This window comes from Terrapene carolina, unplaced genomic scaffold (assembly GCF_002925995.2).
Source record: "Terrapene carolina triunguis isolate 2854851 unplaced genomic scaffold, T_m_triunguis-2.0 Scaffold62, whole genome shotgun sequence".
NCBI lineage: Eukaryota > Metazoa > Chordata > Testudines > Emydidae > Terrapene > Terrapene triunguis.
In genome coordinates this window covers 10,664,657-10,689,563 of record NW_020664413.1, presented here as the reverse complement: position 1 = coordinate 10,689,563, position 24,907 = coordinate 10,664,657, and the positions used below count along the sequence as shown (strand labels likewise).

Here is a 24,907-nt window from a genome sequence, read left to right as displayed (position 1 = left end):
CTGTGCCAAGAACCTGAGCTGTGGAGTGCAGCTGCAGCTTTTCTGAGATCTGCCCACAAGCTCTCTGATCATTTACTGTTGGTCAGTCTGAGAAGAGAAACCACTGATGCCTTCCCATCACAAAGAGGCCTCACTCTAATTCTCCTGGAAGATAAGCACCACACATGAGGAGCTGATATCTCTTCAAGGCCCCAGACTAAAATCCCCCAAATATCCAGAAAATGGTTCTGTGTTTAGAAGAAGTTAATGAAAGAAGTACTGTACTCTGTTAGGTCCCAGTACTGCTTTGGGATCTGCTAGCATTAGGGGCCCCTGACAGCAGATCCAGATGCAGGATCAAGACTTCAGTCTTTAAAGCATTAGTGTATGGAAACGTGAAGAGATGATTCTGAGGTGAAATGGTGAGTTATGCACCACTCCTCAGCATAAAGGTGCTGCAGTGCAGCACTGTGAAGGCTAAATTCTCCTCACCCTACTCCCACAATTAGTGCCATTGATGTCAAGGGCCCTATTTTAGCAGAATTTGACTTTGGGTCTATAGGTCTGATTCACCAAAACACTTGAGTACACACTTAGCTTTAAGGATATGCTTATGTCTATTCCTGTTCAGCAAAGCACTTATCCATGCTCTTAACAGTAAGCATAAGGCTAAGTCACATTGAAATCAACAGGATTTAGGCAAATGGTTAAAGTTAAGCATGTGCTCAAGCGCTTTGCTGAATCAGAACATTTATCAGGAATAACAGAGGTGAACAATACAGAAATGCAGAATAAGTCAGTGTAAATCAAAGAAGTGAAAATGTATTTTCCAGCATCCAACAAGGTATTCACCTAGTTTCAGTGGCTTTTGGGACATATACAGATCACACCAACATCTTGTTTAGGTTATTGGTGGAACAAGAAAGTAATAACATGTTTACCTTAAAGGCATGTTTCAATAACATATTATCTTGGGGGCTTTTAAAGGTTATTCATTTACAATTCATTCCTATTTCTGAGTTCAGCTCTCAAAGACATCTACATTGGAGCTCATTGGTGAGCCTGACAATCACAGATACAAGTCTTGTAATTGCAAGAACACTTTCTACTCAGTGCCACTGGCAGCATGATAAAAACACTGATGAGCACATATACCATAGGTGATCCTGGAAAGTTCATTATTTTGCAAGTTTACATAGGTTTCAAAACCAAACAGGTGCAAAGGCATAAATACTCTTGGTGGATATGAAAAACTCAACTATGTTAAACGGAATAAATTATTGTTATTAACAATACATCACTGTTGAATCAGTGCTCCTGCACAAAGACTTCTGGGCAACTGGAAATATGGCCAAAGATCACAGTTGGAGGAATTAGGGCAACATACCCAAGTCAATCTTCATAGCAGTAATGGAGCCCCTAAACAGCCAAATCCTCGGATTGTTCAATAAATAAAACAATAAGACACACACACAGAGCAACATACAACATTAAAATGGAATCCAATGAGCCTCAAGGGTGCCACAGATGTGTTCCACCATATGTCGAGAAGGAATGGATTCCAGAATCACAATATCTGGAAGGAGAAGGCCTCCCTGCCTCTCATGATTACACAGTGGAAGGGGGGGGGGGGGGCAGCTTGCATTTCAGTGTTGTTATATTAATTGCTGTGTGTGCACCCATGGTCCCTCCAAGAGACTAGTTTTTGGCACTAATATGGCAATTACAGAAGATAACCAACTATCTGGTAATTCACAATCTGGCTCACTCTGGGACAGTGCTAATAAGAAAAATGTTGCTCTAAGCTGTGATTTTTCATAGCCTACTCAACTTCTAAGTTTTAACACCCAGGGCAGATGCTGCAGCTCAGAACCAGCAACAAGAGGGGCAAACTACACACCACAGCAATACTGAGGAGAAGCACAAGAATAGCCAGATTTTTAATATCTCAGCAAAGGGATTCTCAAGTGTAATACAGCTAAAGAACCTCCATAAAGGGTTAGTCTCTTTATCTCTCTTTCTATTCTGCTTTTACCCTAAATTCTCCTGGGAAGAGTTAGCTGCAGTGCATATTCTGGGGTAGATCCTACCTTGTCACTGTCCACTGTGTTCTGTGAGGTCCTGGATGCAATGGAAATGGTATCCGGCTGACTGCTCCCATCTCCTTGGCTGTCTGCATCATCTACTCCATCTCTGCAAGGAGACAACGAGAAAACACCCCTGTTTACTTAAAGCACCAGCCTTGGGAAGTGCAAAAATTCATAGGTGGATTTGAGAACTGCCAATTCAGCACATTAGGGCAGGATTTGTGCTAAGATTACCCAACTGATGGAGCTCATATTATTACACACTGTGTAATTTAAAATGATGTCACCTCAGCTGTAGGGTTAGAATTCTGCATATAATCACCACGTTTATTGCTGGAATAGGAATGGCCTTTGTGTCCATATTTACAGCAACGAAGGCCCTTGCTCCTAGAAATAGTTCTCTAATGAGGGTGGTAAGGCAGATATTCCACTCCAGTTAGATTTCTCACTTAACTAAAACCAGCCATCCAAATTATAGCATTGCTCTTCGCGACACTGAAGTGAAGGGGCATTTCTGCAGTCTCACTGTAATCCACATTTTGGGGGGTTTAAAACTAGTATAATAATGACAGGATTGTAAAACTAAAACAATAAATGAATATATATATATAACCTCATCAGTCTGCTGGCATAGGGTATTTTCTTCCCTCTTGAAATTATTTTCTTTTGAACCTCTCTCTCCCTCTTTTTAAGAATTTCTTTACTGAAATTAGTATACAAGGAATACAAGCAGCCTGTTACGTCTGGCAGGACTTTGATGTTGCAAACAAAGGTCTCACTCTTTCATTGGGATCTATGAGAGCAAACCCATCCATAAGCCAACGAAAAACCATGAGGGCAAGGATGCTCCACTGTTTAGGGGGTAGCCTGTGGTTCAATTTCCTGCTCTGCCACAGATTTTCTGTGAAACCGTAGGCAAGTCATTTGGGTCCAGATTTTTAAAGGTATTTGGGTGTTGCTCCACTCAACATTGCAGAAGTGACTTAGACACTGAGAAGCCTAAGTCCCACTGACTTTCAATGACTCTTACGCTACTAAGTGTCTAATTCACTTTTGAAAATGAGGCTTAGGCTCCTAAATCAGTTAGATGTTGCAACACTAAGTGGCGCAACACTTAAGCACCTTTAAAAATCTGGGTCTTAGTCTCTCTGTGCCTGAGTTCTCCATCTGTAAAATGGGGATCAAAGCATTGGCCTACTTCTCAGGGGTGTTATGAAAATAAATACATTTAAGATTGAGAGTTGCTCAAATGGGGGCCCTATAAGTACTTCAGATAGACAGACTGACTGTGCATGGGCTCATGGGGTCTGTTCTAATGGATCCCAATGCAAAATTGGAGCCTTAGTTAACACAGCGAAAGGAACAATCCATTTTATATCATTTTTTCTAACCAAGTACTTCACAAAAGTCCTGTTATTATTTCTTATTATCTGTCATTGATGGTAACACTGAAATTCTGAAGTCCATTCATATACTGTCAGGACCACTTATTATTTTTATTGTCACATGATACATAAAATCGAACAAGGAAAAAGAATATGCAGCCGCTTGTTTGTTAGGAAAAAATAGACTTCTCTTCAGGTGGGGTCAACAAGAGAAATATCCTTGGATTCAATGGATAATTTTCATTCTGGTCCAGCAGTTAATTCATTATATGTTATACATCTCTCTAGTGGTTTGGCAGGGCTGAATATTTTTAATTTGAAAATGTCTGATTGGTTTCCACAGAAAAGGTTTTCGTTACATTTTTTCCTCCATTTCACGGTCGAAAAAAGCAAAGTTTGTCTGTGAAAACTGTGGTAAAAATTCTAAATTAATCCTGTAAAAAGCTAACTGACACTTTCCTGGTATGATACAGTAAAGTTCCACTGATTTCATGGATTTACACAATGTGAGGATCTGGCCCATGATTTTTTGTTTAGGACAGCTTGACCAATCATATTTTTTTTTTTGCTCAAACAGTTGAAGCTATTTTTAGAATTTCTATTCAATGAACTAAGCTGAGCAAACCTGCACTGCTGAAGGAAACAGCTCCAACAGAGAATCAAGTTCCAAACAGGAGGGTTGTTTATGGAATCACTGAGGTTACCTTTTACTGTTATTTCTCTGCTTTGCTGGTGTCTTGGGGAGCTGGATTGGCTCCTTCAAAGCTCCTTTCAAATGGATAATCCTCTCCTGAATGACTTCCCGGATATTTTTGATCCATTCCTGTTTTGTTTCAATACTGGATGCCTGAAGTTCCAAAAGGCAAAACGATAGGCACATTATAATATTCTTGGCATGTCTCCTATGTAGAAGAGTCATGATTTGTTTATGTTAACACACGATTGACTGTTTCATTGTTGGTTCTCCACTCCATTGTCACAGCAGCTGGAATACCTGGTCAACCCAGCAGAATTGGAAGCGTATTTTTGCCATACCTACCTAATAAGTTCAACAAGCAACATGAGAGCAGTTAATCTCTGGATGTATATTTAATACCAGAAATACAAAATGCTCTATGGTGAGGAAACAGGTTATCAGTGCACAGCTGGTATTTCTCAAACAAAATATCTAGTGTGAGTTCTTTTTTAAGAATTCAATCAGCGAAATGATTGTCAGCTCTGTGGGTCTGAAGGAAAGCACTATTGTCAACGAATCCAGGGCAATCAACTGAAGCAATTACAGTCCCCAATGTAAATACAAATCCAAACTCAGAATCACCCTGAGTTAGATTCTGCAGCGGCCCAACACACAGACTCTAATAGGAAGAGGACTGCAGTGGGCTGACCAGCTGCATAATTGACCCCCTTGAGCCAGGTTATATATTAGAACCAAATTCTGCCCCAAGATGCAGGCAGAATTGACCGTGACTCCAATGGGAACTACATGCATGCTTCCAGGGGAAAAAATCTGACCTTTCACTTAGCACTCCCAGTGCCCAGTTGGGAATTTAATGTTTTGCAGGTAAAGAAATCCAGCTCAAAAGACTCACTTTCAGCACTGTTTTGTTGTCTGAGGATGGTGTCCGTCCGGACCACAAGGCAAACTTACAGGGATCTCCTTCGACGTGCTCTGTCACTCCCAGTTCTGAGGTCTAGTGAGAAGGAGAGATGATTGGAGACCATACATTATGAATGGAGCCTCCTGGTTTCAAGAAGTTTTACACTGGGGTGGGAGCTCAGCTCCTCTGGCATGTTGTACACTGATAAAATAAACTGAAAACAAAGCCATAAGCAAGGGATGGCAAGTGAGAGGTGTTTGATCAGTTCAGATGAACCCCATTGCCACTACCCCAACCACCATGCACACTGTCATCTTTAATCTTTCCGGAAACACTCTGAGCTTTGCTTTTCAGATATAGCAGGGCTCAGTGAGCCCCGACGAGGTCTGAGCATAGGGTTCCAGAATGCATAAGTATTCCAAACTCAATGCAGAGACAAATAAGCCTTCCCTTCCATCTCTACCTACAAAAAAACTCAACCCCAGAATATCTCATTCTGGTAGACCTACCAGTAGTTTGTTCTTGTAAACATATTTAGTGTGTCCTGAAGAATCTTTGATCTCTTTGCTAAAAACCAAAGAGATTTCAAAGAGAAACAAGTGTCTCTCGCGGCCTTTCCGAATGAGAGACTTGGGATCCCACACTTGAAAGGAATCCTGAAGGATGAGCTCTCCCTGAACATCCAGGTTTTCATCAAAGCCTAAATGAAACACAACAGAACATTTTATCCAGTTTTGTTCCTGGAACCAATATCCCCAATGATCAACAAAGCAGGGTTTTCACTGTTCAGAGGATTACGGTGTTAGGAAAGAATAGGAACATAGAGTCACATGCTTTATTATGCAACTAATTCTTGAATGGATATTAATGGAAAGGCACTGTCACAGTCAGAACATTGTTCACTTTATTCTCTGTTGCTTTGGATTTAATTGTTTCTGTGATACCTAGTATGTCATATATATTGGGTGAAATGTACCTATATTGCTGTTCTATATGTACCTTTAGTGCTTTCCATTGCAATTGTGCGTGATATTATTAATTAGGCAAGGGGAAACACTGTAAAGATTTTAATGGTGACAACTCTATATAGGGCAGCAATATATCGACTACTGTGCATTTTAATACTTGTAAATTACATAGTAAAGACTTTAAGGATGAACCCTGTACCATGTGGCAATTCAGAGCATTTTAGCTTAGCTTATCATAATATGGTCATTGTAACCAAAGGTAGGCAAACCCCAGTGGACCTTTCTGATCTCACACCAATGTGGTTCGAGAGTAATTCCACTGGAGACGATGGAGCTATATTAGTGTACAACTGGCATGACATCAAAATTGGGCTCTATCAGTTTAGATTCAATTCATAAAAAAAACCTCCTAGATGCTTGTGCAAGCCTTAGACAAACTGTGCATAGCTCTTGATTCTCACAGGAACTGATTCTCTTGTAGTAATTGGGCATTTCTGCTTTTGGTCCTCTCATTTTCCAGGTGTGACAAGCATTTATGAGACATCTCATGAGGAGCAGGGAAGCATCTGAGAGCAATGGGCAGTCAGCAATCACAAATCTGTCACTGCAAATTCTAGGCAACAAGACACCCCAGGATTCATTCCTGCATAGCGTTCCCCCTCATGATTTTGAGAATCTGCTACCTTCCAGCATGCTGACGTGCATGGCGTCGTTGGCTTTCTTGGGGACACTGAGCATCACTTCCAGGCCATCTTTGAGTTCTCCTTTGCCTTCTTCACAACAGGTTAAGAGTTCCTAAGAAGAAATGCAGGCCATATATAATTAACTTCTTTACAGGCAGAATAATATACTCTCACTTACATTCAGATTACATTTCCCAGCCTAAAGCCTTGTCTCCATGCAACAGGTTAATTAAAGGTAAGCTTTAAAATGGATGAAGTTTAATTGCATCAAAGGCCGTGTGGACACTCATATATCATAAACCTGGATTAAGTTGATTGAGAACTAGTTTAAGGTTCAACAAAACAGATCACCCTGAAACCAAAATAAGAGCGTCTACACAGGAGTTTGCTCTGATTTAACTAAGCCAGTTTAACTGAACCAGTTTAACTATATGGATGCAAATGTCATCTATAGAGAGGGCCTAAAATATTGTCTCTATTTCTAGTGAGATTTTCCCTGCATATATTTTGTTTAGAATCATAGCAATGTAGTGCTGGAAAGGACCCCAGAGATCATTTAGTCCAGCCTCCTGAGCTGAAACAGGACCATCCATCTAACCTATTCTGAAAAACCTCCAATAACGGGGAATCCACAGTCTTCCTTGCTAATCTATTCCAATGCTTAACTATCCTTATAGTTAGAAAGTTTTTTCTAATATCTAGCCTAAAACTCCCTTGCTGCAGATGAAGCCTATTAATTCTTGTCCTACCTTCAGTGGACATAGAGAACAATTCATCACTGTGCTCTTTATAACAACCCTTAATATATTAGAAGACTGTTATCGGGGTCCCCCATCAGTCTTCTCTTCTCTAGACTAAACATGTCCATTTTTTAACCTTTCCTCACAGGTCAGGTTTTCTAAAGCTTTTATCATTTTTGTAGCTATTTTCAGGACGGTCTCCAATTTGTCCCGATCTTTCCTAACGTGTGGCAACCAGAACTGGACACAGTACTCTAGCTGAGGCCGCACCTGTGCCAAACAGAGTGGAATAATTACCTTCCATGTCTTACGTAAGACTCTCCTATTGTTTATTAGTTTTTAAGTGGATACTGTCTGATCAATTTGCAAAAATTTGCAAAATCCAAGATCAATAGAAAATGTTCCCATTGTTAATTTTAAAATTAGTCTAATGAGTCTTTTATTTGTGTGTAAGTATTCCTGTGCTGTACCTGTCAACATTTCAAAGAAAAAATTAAGCTGAAATACAGCGTCCAAGAAGAGGCAGATGTTGGCTAGGGGTCCCTATCCAAACCCAGGAAAACATCCAGATGTTTGCTATTGTTAGAAACAGCTGAACTGTCATTAAAACATCTGACCAAAGTGTTCCAGAAAGCAAACTTACTGTATAAGAAAACACTTCTATCTCCCTTGGATTTTCCCTTTCTTTCCTTTTTCTCTTCTTAGGGCTAGATTGGATGTTCAGAACTCAGTTCCTGTGGAGAATCAGTCTCACTGTGTCTACTTTTCCTCTTCATGCATCTTTTCTTCTGTCATTTGTAATGTACTGCATGACTCCCCCTCAGAAGTTCTTCATCCTTTGCATTTTTCTCTCCAAAACACTCTTTCTCCAAGATGTTTCTCTTTTCCAATTCAGTCGTTCTCCCCTACCTACTTTTACAATTAAATATTTCATTTTTCCTCTCTCCTTTCTATCACAGTTATTCCCCACCATTAAATCTCTCCTTATTTCTGTACCCACCTATGACTGATCCAACTGCCATCAAAGTCAATAGGAATTTTCCCATTGATTTCAGTAAGAGTTAGATTAGTCTCCCTCTCCTTGCCCCCTTGGGTCCTCTTGGGATGGGGATCACCCTCAAATGCAAGTTGATGGTATAAATGTTTCAGAGAGTGAGCTGGTGACAGAGTTAATTTGTAGGTATCACCATCCACATTGAAAGTGAATTGAGAGCTCTACCCTGCAGTGTAGGAAGTCTGAATACTGCAGCACTGCATAGTGTATAATACCCAGTAAATGAAAGTGACTATAAACACAAGAGAAATTTATTTCCACTGACTGAGATGGATGAAATGCAAACAGTAAATAAACAGCATTAATGGTGAAAAGTAAATTGGAGCTTTGCAATTTTTACCAGTTTAATTGCTTATGTTATTAACACACAGGAAAAGATTTTCTTTAATATATGATACTTAACCTCATGGTGTGCATTTATAAAAACTTGGTAATTTCAATGCATTGGTAAAAGAACCTCTTGGGCAGAAATACAGTTGAGAAATTGGCTTGAATTTGCTAGAGGCATTATCATATTCATTTATGATTTCCATACCATTTTACAAGACACATGTTCTGGGTGTGCCAACTTCTCCACTGCCTTCATTCATTGTGCAGTCATTTACACCTGTACAAAAGGTGTGTAAGCCACTAGCAGATCAGCATGGCAGCGTTTCACACTATATCTTAGGTACTTATTTGGCCCACATTATCATAGCATCTCTGTGCCTCACAATCTGTAACATAACACAACACCCCTGTGAGGTAGGAAGTGCTATTATTCCCATTTTACAGACAAGGAACTGAGACTAAGTAACTGATTTTTAAAGGTGTTTATGATGCCTAACTCCCATTGTCCAAGATTACACAAGAAGACTGTTGCAGCAATGACCTGAATTTAGGTCTCGCTAACCACTGGATCATTCCTCCTCTTCTTACTGAGTCAGATTCTCATTTACAGCTCTTTTCCCGGCCCAACTTATTTCCACCTCAGCATCAGATCAGCGGCACTGGTCATTGTGTCAGCAAGTGAGGGGTGAGCCAACTCCTGGGCCCCCCTCTCCATTCCCTGCCACCTATGTGGAAGGGGGCCCAGCTGCAGCAGCTGCTCAACCCCTCAAGTAGGGTCTGGCCATGCAGTTAGCTCCCAAAGGGGAGTAAGAGGGGTTGTTACACTCACTAACTCCCCTGCACAGGCTTACAGCGAGGCTTCTAATTGAACCCAATGTGACCAGTGCTAGATCCCCATATCTTGTGGCTCCAGGCTACTGTGTCTGCCAGTCAAGTTACTGACTCTCTCTGTGACCCTTTGTACCCCATCTGAACAATGTGGCTAATCAGACTAGATCGTTACTGTACCTTCAGTAAAAGCTGGTATTTGGTGATCCTCTGGACAGGCTTGATTAAATAGGAGGAGATAGAGTTGGCCAGGCCGTGCCTTTGTTGAATTTCCTACAGGAGGCGAAAACAAGATGCTGTTAAATACAGGCATAAAAAACCTTTTACCCAATACCAGATGGAACCACCCATAACTAATTTTAGCCCGGGAGTTCTTACTTTAACTAGTTTTTAGTTCACATACAAAGAATAATGTGGTTTCATAAAGGACAGCAATATACCACAAGGTTATTTAGGCCTGGTCTACACTAACACCCCAATTCGATCTAAGGTACGCAACTTCAGCTACGTGAATAACGTAGCTGAAGTCGACATACCTTAGTTCGAATTTACCGCGGTCCACACGCGGCAGGCAGGCTCCCCCGTCGACTCCGCGGTACTCCTCTCGCTGAGGTGGAGTACCGCAGTCGACGGCGAGCACTTCCTGGTTCGAATTATCGCGTCCAGACCAGACGCGATAAATCGAACCCGGAAGTTCGATTGCCAGCCATCGAACTACCGCGGTAGTGTAGACATACCCTTAGTGTTCTCTTCTGGTCTGTAAATAGGGAGAGCTCTGTGCAATCACTCCAGCTAGGACTCTGTTGAGTAAACAACGCAGCTTTTGCCTTAGGATGTATTTATTGTCATGTAAACTGTTTTTCCTTAGTCGTGAGGGTTTAAATCAGACTCTTAACATTAAATCCTGCATTAATGTCATGTCTGGGGTGGGCCTTTATCATAATTCTTCACATTCTGGAGCGTTTACTCACTTAATAACCTCCAGGATGCCCTGGGCCAGATTCTATGCTTCAGCATAACGGGGAAGGGGAGGGGCCATCACAGATCCAGTTATAGCTCCCTTGTTCTCCTCTTGGCCCCTAGCCATGGGTCAGGTGAGAGCCAGCCAGGACGCTGCACTAACTTGCTCCAGTTGGTAATAGCCCCAAGAAGCATTCTGCCAGCTGAGGATATAGCTAAAGAACAATGTACTCTGACCCCTCCTCTTCCCCACCCATGGTATTTGCCCATCCCGCAACACAACCTGTGTACCGGCTGGCACATGATTCTTTTGCTGGAACCAGTTCAGCACACTTCTTTTTGTACTGTCTGTGTAACTAAGTTTTTCATCCTTCCTGTGTCCCAGCTCTTGGTGCAGGAGGACACTCCAGAATGCATTGCCTTATGTGCTGCTGGTGAATGTTCACTAGGCACACTAGCCCCTGCTGATGCACTATGGGATAGCTGCTCAGAAACGGTGAAATCTTCACACCTGCCCAGCCCTTCTACACTGAATAAGGCCAGAGTGAACCGGAGGGCTCCTAAAAGTCTCAGTTCCTACCGAGGGAGGATTTCCCCAGCATAGGCATGGAGGCAGACAGCTGCAAGGCAGCCTCCAGAGGACTCCTTCACACAGCCTGGCATAGGAGACACACGCGGCATTGGGGTGAAGGCAGGAAGGGCATATGGGGAGTGGGATCACAGAACATGGCACTGTAGAGATTCTGGGCAGTGCTGCCATCCAGGGTTGACTAAGACAGTTACGCTTGGGATTGTGGAGAAGCCCAGGACCGGGCTTAAAGTCTCCTCCCCTCTTCCTCTGGGCTGCACGTTCTGTGCTGCATCTCTAATAGGTGAAGAACAGCATCTCACCCAGTGACTGATGCACTGATACAAAAACACATAGAAAGCAGGCGAGGTGTGGTTGTGCAAATATAGTTATGAGGGCAGCAAAATTGCTGGGTGGACACAAGCTGAATGGTGGTAGGTGTCAAAGTCTCTAACTAGTCAGTCAGGAGTTTTAGCCAGGACAGGGCCTTAGAACACACAAAACTGCCATCCACACAAGGACAAGAGTGTGGAACTGCATCCTGAGCAGTTACTGCTATGTGATACTGCCTACGGGACATAAAAGATTTCAGATACATCTGTAAATTGGGATCTTTTGTAAAACACTTGGATGCTGGAAAGCACTATATGAACTTGCAGTACTATATCTCTTGAAGAATGAACTAAGGAGATACAAGGCTTCCGCCTGCTTCCTGAGGAAGAAAAACTTGCCTCTGGTTCATTGGAGAAATTGTTCAAGAACACTCCATCCATGCGGAAATATGAATCCCTATAACACTGCCAAGGTCAGTGAACCTTACCATGTTGTGCTGTGTGCATGCTGGTCACACAAGTCAAAGGTGCCTGGGGGCAGCTCTATACTAACACACTGAGCTTTTTCTAAGATCGAAAGAAAAAGATTTCAAGTCAGGGGAAGAATATGGCCAGTGTTTGAACCAGATCCTCCCTGTTTTGTACTTTCTCTGTATCCTCTTGGACACCCAGCCTGTCTATGCTCTGGCCAAATTTTCCTTGACATGCTCCAACACTCCCAGAAGGAGAACTTGCTCATGATAGTTTAAATAAGAAAGCACTATTATTGTTTAAATTGCATCAGATTCAGAGGAACAGTCCACGAGGCAGATAGAAGAGAGAAATAGGGATCAAATGTTTCTTATCTATGTCCCAGATCCTCAGCTGGTGTGAACTTGCATAACTCCAATGACTTCAAAGCCATGCTGATTTACACTAGCTGGGGATCTGGCCTGTATGACTAGCCACAATTATATCTGGTGACTGTGGAGAATATATTTCATTAAATAAGTGTCATAAAAAATTAACGAGTCCATTAGACATCAGTGATCTCTGAAGCTACTGGATGAAGAAAATACACACAGTTATAATGCTGTGGTATACATAGTTAGGTATTACAGAAGAACAGATATAAGAAGTGTAGGAGTTTGGTTAATCAAGTAAGTTGTGGCTGTTAGAATTCACTGCTATTTTCAAAAGAATAAGGGTGCTGGTTCCTGTGTCCCAACCAAATTCCAATTTGCGTAACCATATTCTAACTCCCTAAATTCTTCCTGTAGTTTCAGAGTTGATATGGCAGTCTCCCTTGCTGCCTGTCCTACGCTGATGATTAGCAATGCCATGTGCATTTAGGGAAAGATCTTTGAAATGGAAAGATTCCCATTGACTTAAATGGGTGTTCAATGAGGTCCTTTACTGCTACTTTCCTCCCATTGGTGGTTGCATTTCTGTGGTGGATGGAGTGAATCGAGTGTTTGCAAACGTTGTGCAGTGCTTTGGAATCCTCAGACATACTATGCACATGGAAGATTATTATTACAGGGAGTAACAGAGGGTCCTGTGGCACCTTTAAGACTAACAGAAGTCTTAAAGGTGCCACAGGACCCTCTGTTGCTTTTTACAGATTCAAACTAACACGGCTACCCCTCTGATACATTACAGGGAGTATCTCTTTAGCAAGATGTGCTGGATATTGTCCAAATCTCATTGAGAAGAATTGGAACGATGAATTTAATTTCCTTCATATTACACTGAGGGCCTGATTCTCCACTGCCCTGCAATTTGTGCAGTCATTGACACCACTGCAAAGTAAACACTAACCACATCAGAATGGGAAAATTTTACAACCACTTTGCACTGGTGTAAATGACTTCAAGGTCTGGGACTATGGAGACCTTTTATCCTTCAGGGTTTCTGGCATGTCCTCTTTCTCCCTTTGCATACCGAGTTGGTTTTCAGCATAGTAGAATCCCTACCTGGGCCACATAAAAACAGAACTTGCCACTGCAAAACAGCAATATGCTGAAACTTTAACTTGCAGTATTAAGCACTATCAAAAGGTCTCCAGTCAACATATGCGGCTGTGATGGAAAAGCTTAGCAGAGCAAATACTTTTTAATCTGTGTGAACACCCTGATAAACATGTAAATCTGCTGAAATGTTCCATGGCCCAGGGAAGCCACTTCTAAACTATTAAACAGGCTCAAGTGCCACCTGCTGGTGAAACTATTTAACTGTCAAATATACTTTTAGGAAAAGGAGCTGCTAATTTACAAAGAGCACTATGTGGTCCATAGCAAATTATTTTTAAAAGAGAATATTATGCTCTTCATTTTTCTGGTTCACTTAAGAGTGCTAAATGCTGAGTTTAACTGAAACAATTTAATCAATGGCCTATAACGAGTTCACATGAGTTGATTCATACAGTTATTACCATGGTACCAGCTGCATGAGTAGGAACCCTGCTGACTGATTATATTTGTCACTGACGATGTTTAGTGTCTAGGAAAGGAGATGTATTTAAAATTTTAAGGACAACCCACAGTGGTCCCTAAAGGACTGGAGTAACAGAGTGTTAATATGGATGATAGATGGACCATACTCCAGAGGTTCAGTGAACACATTTAGTTCAAATAAAGAATCCAAAAGCATGTATGTTTTATCTGAGCCACCTCTGTCTTCAAAGCTGGGGCTGGATCCTGCAAACACTTATTACCAGGCTTAGCACTTTACTACTGGACACAGTCCAGCTGAAGTCAATGTGGTCACTTATTGTCAAATTTAGGCAAGTGTTTAGTAAGTTTTTGCAGGATTGGCTTCTTATCTTGGAAATGTTGTGAGAAGAGATCCCCTTATTGGATTTTGGCACTTCAAGGTATAAATATAATGAGCTCAGATTCTCTTGTTCGATTTTGGCACTGGAACCAGGAGACCAGAGGAAATTTGAACCATCCAGAACCTTAAAGTGATTTGATTCTAAAATCAGATGAAGGTTCCCATAAGGATTGCTCAACCCTACTAGGACCAACTTTCCCCAGTGATGAAGACTGCACATCACACAATGCACATATACATCATCCAGCGGGAAACCATTATGTGACAGAGAGTGCGCTCTGATGGAGAACGTCCAGAGCTGCTTACATCAAAGAAAGTCCCTGCATGTTCCAGGATGAGCTGGCTGGAATCAGGCTTGTTTTTGCAGTAGGTGACATAGATCTGAAATTTATCTGCCTGTGAAAACAAACATCAAGGGAAAAGCAAGATCAGCTATTGCTCTGCTCCCACAATCACCCATTAAGACTGAGCAGAATAAATACATGCAGTAAACCATTCCTCTTACTGTAATGAGAGTCTTGCAGGTTAAATAGAACAATTAAAGGCAATCTGTGTTCTTCCAGCTGAGGAAAACGAGGTGCACCAAATAGTAAACCTGTATGCTTTTCTTTAACAAATCTACAGGTAACATCGGAGACAAGGCTCGGGCAAACGTTTTCAGCTTTATTCTGGGGTACTGAGTAAGTGTTAGACTCTGCACAGACCAATCCCCTACAGAAGATGGGCCATTTAACAACAGCTTGTTGGTAAATCATGAACAATGTCTGCAAATATTTACTCCTGCCTTGAAGCAACTGTTACAGAGTTAAGGGCTAGATTTTGTCACAAGGACACAATCCACCACTGTGGTGCCACAGAAACATCTCAGGGAAGGAATTATGGCTCAGGGGTTCGTTACACAAACATCTACTCTGGATACCCGAGTGCTGAATGGGGCCACAATGCCCTCCCTACACTTCCCTTTGCTCCCAGGGGAGGTAGTAATTTATTGTTAGCCTATATCACTTGTCACCCAGGCTGGCTCAGCTGTGTTGGCCAACGAGTGCAAGAAAGCTGGGGGCAGGGGAGGGAGTCAAGGCTCTAGTTTTCTCTGCTGCAGGGAAGGAACAAACAGGGAGACAGCATAGAGCTGTGTTCCCTTTACTTCTCTGTGCGGCTGTGCACTCCAAGTCACAATGTAGCTCTAAGTGTCCTCTACTCATCACTAGGAAAGTATCATTTGCACCAATCTCTAGCTTGCTTCTGTTTGGGTTTGAGGAGATAATAAATGGTGAAGCAGGAAGGCTCATTACCCAGGTGACAAAGCAGTGACCCACGTCTTCAGGCAGTTGTTCATATTTCTCTAGTTCTTTCAGGAAAATGCTGAAAATGTGAGAGACAGCTAGAGTTAGTTACTCTGTATAGCTGAATATCTGCACCATGCTATGATTACTCTTAAAAGTATCTTTGTTACAAAGCTAATCAAATGTATTTTATGGCCTGACCATTGAAAAAGTGTGTTACTGCCAATGGATGCTTTTTTTCTTTGAACACAACTGCTCCATCTGAAACGTTTGCTCCATGGCTCAACAACAGAAAAAAAGATGATAATCCTTAGCACTGGGATAGTGCTGTAGAGGCAATGAAGTGCTGTGCAGGCATGAACTAATTCTTCTTCACAGCAACCTTGTCAGGGAGATAATATTTAGAGTGGGGCGGGAAACAGTCTTCCCATCTGTGAAAATTTCAAAAACTTTCCCATTGCACATCAGGACAAAACAGGGAGAGAGAGAGAGAGAGACCCACCCCAAAAAAACCAATAGCCCAGTGATTAAAGCACTCGCCAAGTTCCAGTCCTTGCTCTAATTCAGGCAAAGCAGGGTCTTGAATCTGGGTCTCGCAAGTCAAAGATGAGTGCTTTCACCACTGGGCTATTGTGGAGCATTTCTCACTCTCTCGGAAGCCTGAGAAATCTTCCCAAAGAACGTTTCATCAAAACCATTTCCCATGAAAAGTTTCAATTTCAATGAATTGGCATTTTCTGTCAAAAACACCTTTTGTTGAAAAATTCCCAACCACCTCGAGTAGCATTATCCCTATTTTACATATGGAAAAATAAGGCAGAGAAGTTAAGTAATTTATCCAACTCTACACAGTGTGTCAGTAGCAGAGCAAGGATAGGCACTCAGAAGTTTATGGCTTCTGATCCTGAATTCAGTCCACTACTCCACAATCCCTCTATAGTATTTTAGGCTAAATTAGGCAATGATACAATTTAGAGAATTGAGGGTGAGTCTCAAGTTATCAGCCAGGGCCTAGGGACTAAACTCACGCCCTAGGTCAGCAATGCAAGGGATGTTCATCCTCTGCTGAAAGATGGAAAATTTCACATCACTCAAGTTACTCCTCTGGCTTTGGAGAACGCCATGTCCAATGCTTGGCTGCAATGAGGGTCGCTGAACAGAATGAACAGGAGGGTGTGAAAACAGTTGTATGTGCTGTGCACTATTGTGTTCTACAATAGCAAATCCTATAGGATCCCCAGGAAACAAACATCAATCGCTGCAAAACAAACATAACAGGTGGGAGGGACACCACAATGGGAGAAAGGGGAATTGGGGTGAAAGCCAGACAACCTCATTGCTCAAGTAAGTAGCAAATGGGGGCGGAGGGAGATTTCCACTAAGAAGTTTGGGCATTTAAAGAGGTCTAGTAGTTTATATATCCACAAGGTATAGGACATTTTTCATGTAATACAAATAGTTGGAATCTACCATTCTGGTTCATTTTAAAGCTGACTGCACAATCTGTGAGTGATATGGTCTCTGTTGGACCATATCTATTTATGTACTGTACTGGTTTAAGATATCACGAGTTCCACTTTATCTGACTGAAGCGCAGACAATTCCTTAGGACTGCAAAGTGTTGTTTTGATGTGTTTGCTTCTAAGATTGCCTCACTTTTTGATGTATAATTTGAAGACTCTTGATTTGAATTGGAATTATGGGATCCAATGTCCTTTGGGTGTTGTGTATATAACTCCTATTGCATGCACATATACATTAAGGGAAGAATAAGTCTGAGTGCAAATCTGATTAATGTAAAGGGTATAGTCCCAACCTAATGTAGGGGAAGCTACAGGTTAGCTGTAATATAGGTGGCAGTAGGACTGGCTACTGTATTTCGTAGGGCATGTCTTCACTAGCAATGTTAAAGCGCTGCCGCGGCTATAAAAAAAACCACCTCCATGAGGGGAGTAGCTCCCAGCACTGGTACACTGTCTACACTGCCACCTTACAGCACCTCACACCGCTGAGTGAGAAAGTTGCAAGGCTGTAAAGTGGCAGCGTAGACAAGGCCCTAATCTCCCATTGACCATTCCTTCTGTTTCCGGCCTTTTCCAAGAGATGATATGTTTGACAGGCAAGATTCCAGACTTCTATTTAAATGGTTGACTTTACTGACTTCATCTCAATACAGTAAAGTGATTGGATTTACAGATCAAGCAGTCTGTTGTTCTCATCCAACTTGGCTAGATCAGGTCCTTGAATCAGATAGGGTTTGATTCTGTGCCAATGACATCAATGGCTAAGTTCCCATTGACTTCACTGATTTAGGACCAGACAGTTGATGCTCTGTTTGACCCATGTAATATGAGAAGATCTTTATCAGGCTGGATAAATTCGGCCTGGGTGATTAAATCTGGCAGACCTTCAGTGGGTTCCAGGTGGGCTAAGAGTACAAGAGAGTCTCAGACTTTTAACAATAAATTAATCTAATTATTCCGAGATGATAACGATGATTGTTTTGCTTCTTGAGACTAGCTGGATAGAGATTCTATTTCTCTAATTTTGATTAACTTCATTTGGTAACAAGGGTCTCATTGATTTACATCAATCAGTTTATAACCTGAGATATGTGTTGCGTGGCTAGTATGGAACCAGGGATCTGGGCTTTTAACTTCTAAATAGGGAAAATTTTATGATGATACACATATGGTATATATGCTCTGCAACTAGGCCCCATTTTTCCCATCTCTAAAACTGAGGAAATACTACATAACTTCTCGGTGCCCGTTTTTCCCCAAAATGGGGATAATGATACCTGCTTCACAGTGATGTGAAGCTTAATTCATTAATATTTGTAGAGTGCTCTGAGATACTTAGATGGAAAGAGCTTATAAGACTGCAAAGCATTATTATTATATTATTACAGGAAGACCTGTTTTATCCGTCACTTCACCAACTGAAAAGCTCTATAAACCGGCGTTTCTGATCTTCATTGAAATGCCGGTTTATAGTCTGGTTGGCGCGAGGCCGGCAGGGGGTTGGGGCGTAGGAGGGGGTGTGAAGCGCGGACTCTGGGAGGGAGTTTGGGTTTGGGAGGGGGCTTGGGGCCCAGGAGGGGGCATGGGGTGCCGGATCCAGGAGGCGCTCACCTCGTGTGCCTCCCCACAAGTGGTGACCTGTTCTGGCTGCTCCTAGGTGGAGGCGCAGCAGGTGGCTCTGCGCGCTGCTGCTGACCCGCCCCTGGCCCAAGCGCTAGCAACGCAGCTCCCATTGGCTGGGAACTGCGGCCAATGGGAGCTGTGGGGGTGGCACCTGCAGGTGGAGGCAGTTTGCAGAGCCACCTGTCGCGCCTCCACCTAGGAGCAGCCAGGACAGGTCGCCGCTTGCCGGGAGCCGCCAGAGGTGAGCGCCCCCCAGATCTGGCACCCTGCACTCCCTCCCGTGCCGCAACCTGCTGCCCCGCACCTCCTCCCACACCCAAACTCCCTCCCTCTTAGTTAACTGGCATTTTTCACTTACCAGCACCCCCCATTGCCCCAACATGTCGGATAAAACAGCTTTTATTGCATTTCTAGTCTGGCTTGCATGTCTTTAATCAGCTATAAGCAAAGTTTGAATAAAGTTTTAATTATTTTTACAAAGAAGTAAACAAGGAAACAGTCAGTATTCCCCAGGTTTGGATCAATAACTCCATGCCTTTCGACAAATACTACTGTACCAGTTCTCAGCACACATTATATATACGTACAGAATGATCTGAGGATTTTTGTTTTGTTTTGTAATCAGTGAACCTTCTTGGACACATTACGAAAACCTACTTGTTATGGAAGTCATAAATCTCCTGAATGTTGCCAAAGATGATATGTTCTTTATTAAGAATCCCAGGTGGTATCTCCTCCACTCCACTTGTCATTTCCCAAAGGTAGGTCTGGAAGACACAAGAAATTCTTAGCACCAAGAAGTGCAAAGCAAAAGAACAGAACTTCCTGTTTTCTTGCCAAAGGCACAGATTGACAACGGAAATGTGCACTTGGAGATTAAACACATAATCTGAAAAGAAATAAAATGGAAATGCTCCAATGACATGAAAAATGTCTCAAGAAATTCAAAGTGCTGACACAGAGAAGGATGTCTGAGGGGGAACTGAAATCATGCCGACAAAACTAGATCTCACTGTCTCTCTGAATGCTCACTGCTGATGCCCAAATAGAACTACAGACAGAAAACAGTTCAAAGGTAAGATGAGTTCACAATTTCAAGAGCCAAGTGTTTATCATTCTATGCATAAAGCCACATTATAGATGTAGGAACTCGAATGCTAACCTCCTTCTGTCAGGTTTACCTTGTTTACTGTCCTCAGTATCACAGATCTACTCAGGGGAAACCCTTAAATAGAGTTTGGCAAACTATTTACAACAAAGTATTTACCAGTGTGATGCAGACCCTTTCTCTGTTCACAAATTATCCAGGCACAGATTTCAATTTTTAATGAAATGTTATACTGTACATAAATTATTTAAGGAATGTTTTAAACAAACAAATTTCAGTCTCTGGATTTATTCATGAAGTATTTGCTATTCATAATTACATAGTTATGCCATGTGATTGACCACCATAGACTCACAGACTTTAAGGTCAGACGGGACCATCATGATCATCTAGTGAGTCTGACCTCCTGCACATTGTAGGCCACAGAACCTAACCTGCCCACTCCTGTAATAGACCCATAACCTCTGGCTGAGCTACTGAAGTCCTCAAATGGTGATTTAAAGACTTCAAGTTACAGAGAATCCGCCATTTACACTGGTTTAAACCTGCAAGTGTCCAGAGCCCCAAAGTCACATGGAAGTGTTTCTACTCTTTGAATGGATGAATGAAGCTTTTAGAAATAGAGGAGCGCTCAGACTGTCATTTGGGGTGCAAATATTTACACACAGACATATTCATAAGAGTATCTGCAACACTTTCTCTTTTTGGCGATGTAAAAAAAATAGCTCATTCTACTTCTTCCACAACTCCCACCCATAGGTACTGATTCAGTGGGTGTTCCAGGGCTGGAGCACCCATAGAAAAAAAAATAGTCGGTGCTCAGCACCCACTGGCAGCCCCCCGGATCAGCTTCTCTCCCTCCTCGTCAGCGCCTCCCTGCTGCTGGCGGGCCCTGCCAATCAGCTCCTCCCCTGCCCTCCCAGCGCCTCCCACCCACCAGCTGTTCAGTGATGTGCAAGAGGTGCTGGGGAAGTGGGGGAGGACTGTTGGCAGGAAGAGCAGGGGAGGGGGCAGAATGAGGGTGGGGTATTGGGGAAAGGGGTGGAGTGGGGTGAGGCCTGTGGCGGAGCGAGGGTCAAGCCTCCCCCAAGAACCGAGGAAGTTGGTGCCTATGCTCCCACCAGTGGAACCTGATTGTCTGCACTCTCCAGCCCTGCCTCTTTATCTTCCCCTAAGCACCACTGCAGGGGGCCAGAGAAGCTGAATTGAAGGTAACCTCCTACCTGCCTTAGCACCCTCTCACAGCCTCCTTCCAGATGCCAGTCAGTGTCTGAGACTCAGGCTTTATTGCACAGCCTAGAACAGCACAAATATATGCAAGGATGCTATATCATTACTGCGAATACTATGATCTTACAGGGCAAAGAACTTACCTCTAAGCATTCATGTAAGTCTCTGACATAAGCTTTTTCAGTCTGAAGCAGTTCAGCCATAATGAATCTGGAAGGAGGAAGGTCTTTCAGTCAGCTTGTACATAATACACATTTATGGCATTACTAAAGAGAAAAACTCTCTTGTATATTTGTCATAAATCAGTGCACTTCCACTCTAATTTTCACCTAACTGGTATTACCTAGGCTCTATGGGAATACAAATAATAATACTCATACCTTCCAAATTTATGAATAAAATACCACTTATTTTCTATTCATTTGGGACCAATCTTAGATATAGTATAGTTCCATATTTTAAAAAACAGCCTTCCGGAATAAAATCCAATTACAATGCGTTTCTCCAATCCTTTGTGTTTTATCTATGGTCCTCAAGTCCTTAGTCATGTGACTCCCATCAATTGTACTGGAGTTTTGCATACATAAGGACTTTGAAATTGGCCCACACCACCTACATTTTGAGAAGTATCCACTATTTATGGGCAACCTTTTGTCACCCTTACTCATGTTGAGTAGTACTGTGATTTCAGTAGGACTATTTGTGGAGTAAACTACTCAGTGTCAGGTAGGCACACTCTAGCCCTTTAGTTGGCTCAGTTATTAGGTGCCCAACTTGAAGCAAGATGTTGATTTTCTGAGGTTCTGAGCAATCACTGTTCCAGCTGAAGTCAATCAGAGCTTGGGATGCTCAACGCCTCTGAAAAAAGTAGGCCCTAGGTTTCTCAAGTTGTGCACCCAAAATTTTGAAAATTTGGGCCTATATTTTGTAAAACCACAAATGATTAATATTTGATAAATGATTAAACTCAGAACCTTAACACATATGAATTAAGCCAAAATGTGTGCTCTGAAATTACAGCTTTTCCCTATTTTAGCCTGGCCTATAAGACTTTTAGTTAAACACTATGAGTGAAATCCTGGCCCCACTGAAGTCAATGTCACAACCCCCCTTGATTTCAATGGGATCAGGATTTCATCCCCATCTGATCGTAAAAGGTTAATTGGGAAAGTGTTTGATTGCACATATACATATTATTTTAACTTTCTCTTTTCCCTTTTATCCACCCAGAAAGACCCTAGTGATAATGAGACTCTAAATTATTATAACCAGCATGTACTAATCTACTTCTCTGATTCACTCCTTAACCTCTCTGGAAATAATTAATCACAAAGAAATTCAAACTAAATCTTTTGAAATCACTCCAACCTACAGTCACAATTTCTATTCAAGCTCATATAGACATATCTCCACAGCTCCACAACTGGCTGGAATTATGGAGTTGTTAATATTGGTTGTAACCATGGGAAAGGGTCATTTCATGTGCTGTGTTATTGCAGTGTGTGTTTTGGCACATACTCTTTCTTTCTGGCTGATTTCCTTTTTTCTTCATTAACCTCGTGATTTGCATCTCGCAGCTTCACCTCCCGGTCTGAAAGACTCGCTGGAATGATGTCCAGTTCCAGGTCCTTGTTATCCTATAAACAGTAACAACACAGATTTTAAGTTGGGTCTAATCCCGGTGCTACATAATAGGCAGCACATTCACAAGACTAAGTAGATAAAAAGGAATAAAAATAGGACAAAACTGCCAAAGATAAAAGGAAGCAAATTCAGAGATAAACAGAAGAATTAAGGAGACCGAGCGAGAGAGACATCAACAGCACCCTTTATTTATGCTTCACCTAGAGAGAATTTTTTAAAATTTGAATGACTACGTATTAATAAGGTCTTTATCATTATGTCTATCTAGGAACAAAAGTGGAGACAAAGAACTTGGGCATGGCTACACTTGCAGATGTAGAGCGCTTTGAGTTAAACCAGCCTTCGTAGACCGCAGTAGGGAAAGCGCTGCAATCTGTCCACATTGACAGCTGCAAGCGCACTGGCGTGGCCACATTTGTGGCACTTGCAGCAGCATTGGGAGTGGTGCATTATGGGCAGCTATCCCAGCATGCAAGTGGCTGCAACGTGCTTTTCAAATGGGGGGGTAGGGTGGAGTGGGACAGGGAGTGTGTTGTGTGTATGTGGGGGGGAGAGAGAGTGGGTTTTTGGGGCGCTGAGAGCATGTTAGTATGCTGTCTTGTAAGTTCAGACAGCAGCAGACCCTCCCGCCTCTCTCGCTCACATACAGCATTCCACAGTAATGGTTGCTTTGTCTCGGAGCAGATAAGCATGCCAGCTGTCAGAAATGGAGCTTTGAAAGGGCATATCCGCATTCCTGCAGTGATTCTGAAACAATGACAAGAGTGGCCACTTGATTTAAAGGGATTATGGGACATTTCCGGAGGCTGATCAGAGCGCAATAATGCAACACCCCGTTCACACTGATGCCCAGGCATTGTAGCCAAGGCGCATCAAACGTTATTCCACTCACCGAGGTGGAGTACCAGGAGTGCTCTAGCTGCAGAGTCAGAGCGTTCTACATGCCTTGCCAGTGTGGATGGGTAGTGAGCTAGGGTGCACAAGGCTGCTTTAATGTGCTTTAACTCGCAAGTGTAGCCAAGCCCTAAATCTGCTTACCTTACACCTAAGGGGCTAAATTAGTTCAGTAGTACTTTACTCCACAAATAGTGCAATAATTGGAAGTGAGGTATTATTCCATGTAAAGATATTTCATCTCTAGTGTAAGATTAGATCAATTTGTTTTAAAGGGACTATTCACCTGAGTTAGAAGAACAGAATCTGATCCCCAATCTAAGTCAATAGGTATTTATCCTATAACGTGTTCAGAAAGAAAGGCCTCTTACTAGTTCCTTACAATAACAGATGCAATACCTGCTTTCAATTATCTTCTGCCCCTGGCATTCCAATCTAGACAGTGATTAGCAAGAGTGCGTAAAACAGAGGCCTTAAACGTGCCTTTAAATTATGGGTTTGCTGGTGATGACTCTGTGTCCTTTGCTTCTTCATGATAAAATTAACTTGGATTGTTTTACCTGATTGATCTATTACCCACTCCTCCCCAGTATCCATATAATCTCCCTGTATTATGGGCGTAAGCATTTGTGTAGAAGGCTCTTCCTTCTTCCTTCTCATCTATGACTCTGTTAGCCTATTGACCGCCGATGAGTAGCTTTTTCTCTGTAGGTAGAGCTGTTTCTGGATTGGTTGGTATAATATCAGAGAAGGACATTGACTTACAGTACCTCTGTATTGATTCCAAGGGCTTTTTCCAGTGAGTAGCGGTATTTCCCCATCCTCAGAGAGAAGTCCCGATAGCGTTTGTCAACAGTGGTGACCCATTTCCTAATTTCAGCAGCATGTATATGTCCTTTTTCTATAAAGCTGTCAGCCAGCTGTATGAGAAGCTTCACTTTCTCCTTGGTTTGCTGCCCAAAACATGGTCCGTGGTTATGACAGGTTTATTATTATTTCCTTTGATTTTAATTCACACAGCAGCCAGATGCAGTTCACAATCTTACACATACTAAAATAAAGACTATTTCATAATACGTACAGTCCAGAAGCTTTAAACTCCCGCCTGTCCTGCAGCAAGGCAATGCCATTTTTGCAAGGAAGACTCAGTGTTAATCAATGGAATTCACCTTGCAGGGTGGGAAATCCCCTGCATGAAATATGGAAGGTTAAGGCTCCACAACTGTACTCACAAATGCATAAAGGAAAAATATGATGAAAGGTTGACAGACCATTT

General features: G+C 42.3%; 1 protein-coding gene across 1 annotated transcript in view; it reads right to left on the bottom strand.

Annotated features, from left to right (window-relative positions):
* KALRN (kalirin RhoGEF kinase) overlaps nucleotides 1-24,907 on the bottom strand; it is a 716,112-nt gene that overhangs the window by 187,054 nt on the left and 504,151 nt on the right. The window contains exons 22-33 of the mRNA XM_026647403.1: nucleotides 24,402-24,584; nucleotides 22,612-22,730; nucleotides 21,237-21,303; nucleotides 19,413-19,522; nucleotides 15,619-15,688; nucleotides 14,633-14,722; nucleotides 9,833-9,925; nucleotides 6,701-6,812; nucleotides 5,559-5,749; nucleotides 5,041-5,142; nucleotides 4,156-4,298; nucleotides 2,070-2,172 (exon numbers count right to left, since the gene is read on the bottom strand). Coding sequence (XP_026503188.1) covers nucleotides 2,070-2,172; nucleotides 4,156-4,298; nucleotides 5,041-5,142; nucleotides 5,559-5,749; nucleotides 6,701-6,812; nucleotides 9,833-9,925; nucleotides 14,633-14,722; nucleotides 15,619-15,688; nucleotides 19,413-19,522; nucleotides 21,237-21,303; nucleotides 22,612-22,730; nucleotides 24,402-24,584 — 1,383 coding nt within the window. The remainder of the gene's footprint in view (nucleotides 1-2,069; nucleotides 2,173-4,155; nucleotides 4,299-5,040; nucleotides 5,143-5,558; nucleotides 5,750-6,700; nucleotides 6,813-9,832; nucleotides 9,926-14,632; nucleotides 14,723-15,618; nucleotides 15,689-19,412; nucleotides 19,523-21,236; nucleotides 21,304-22,611; nucleotides 22,731-24,401; nucleotides 24,585-24,907) is intronic.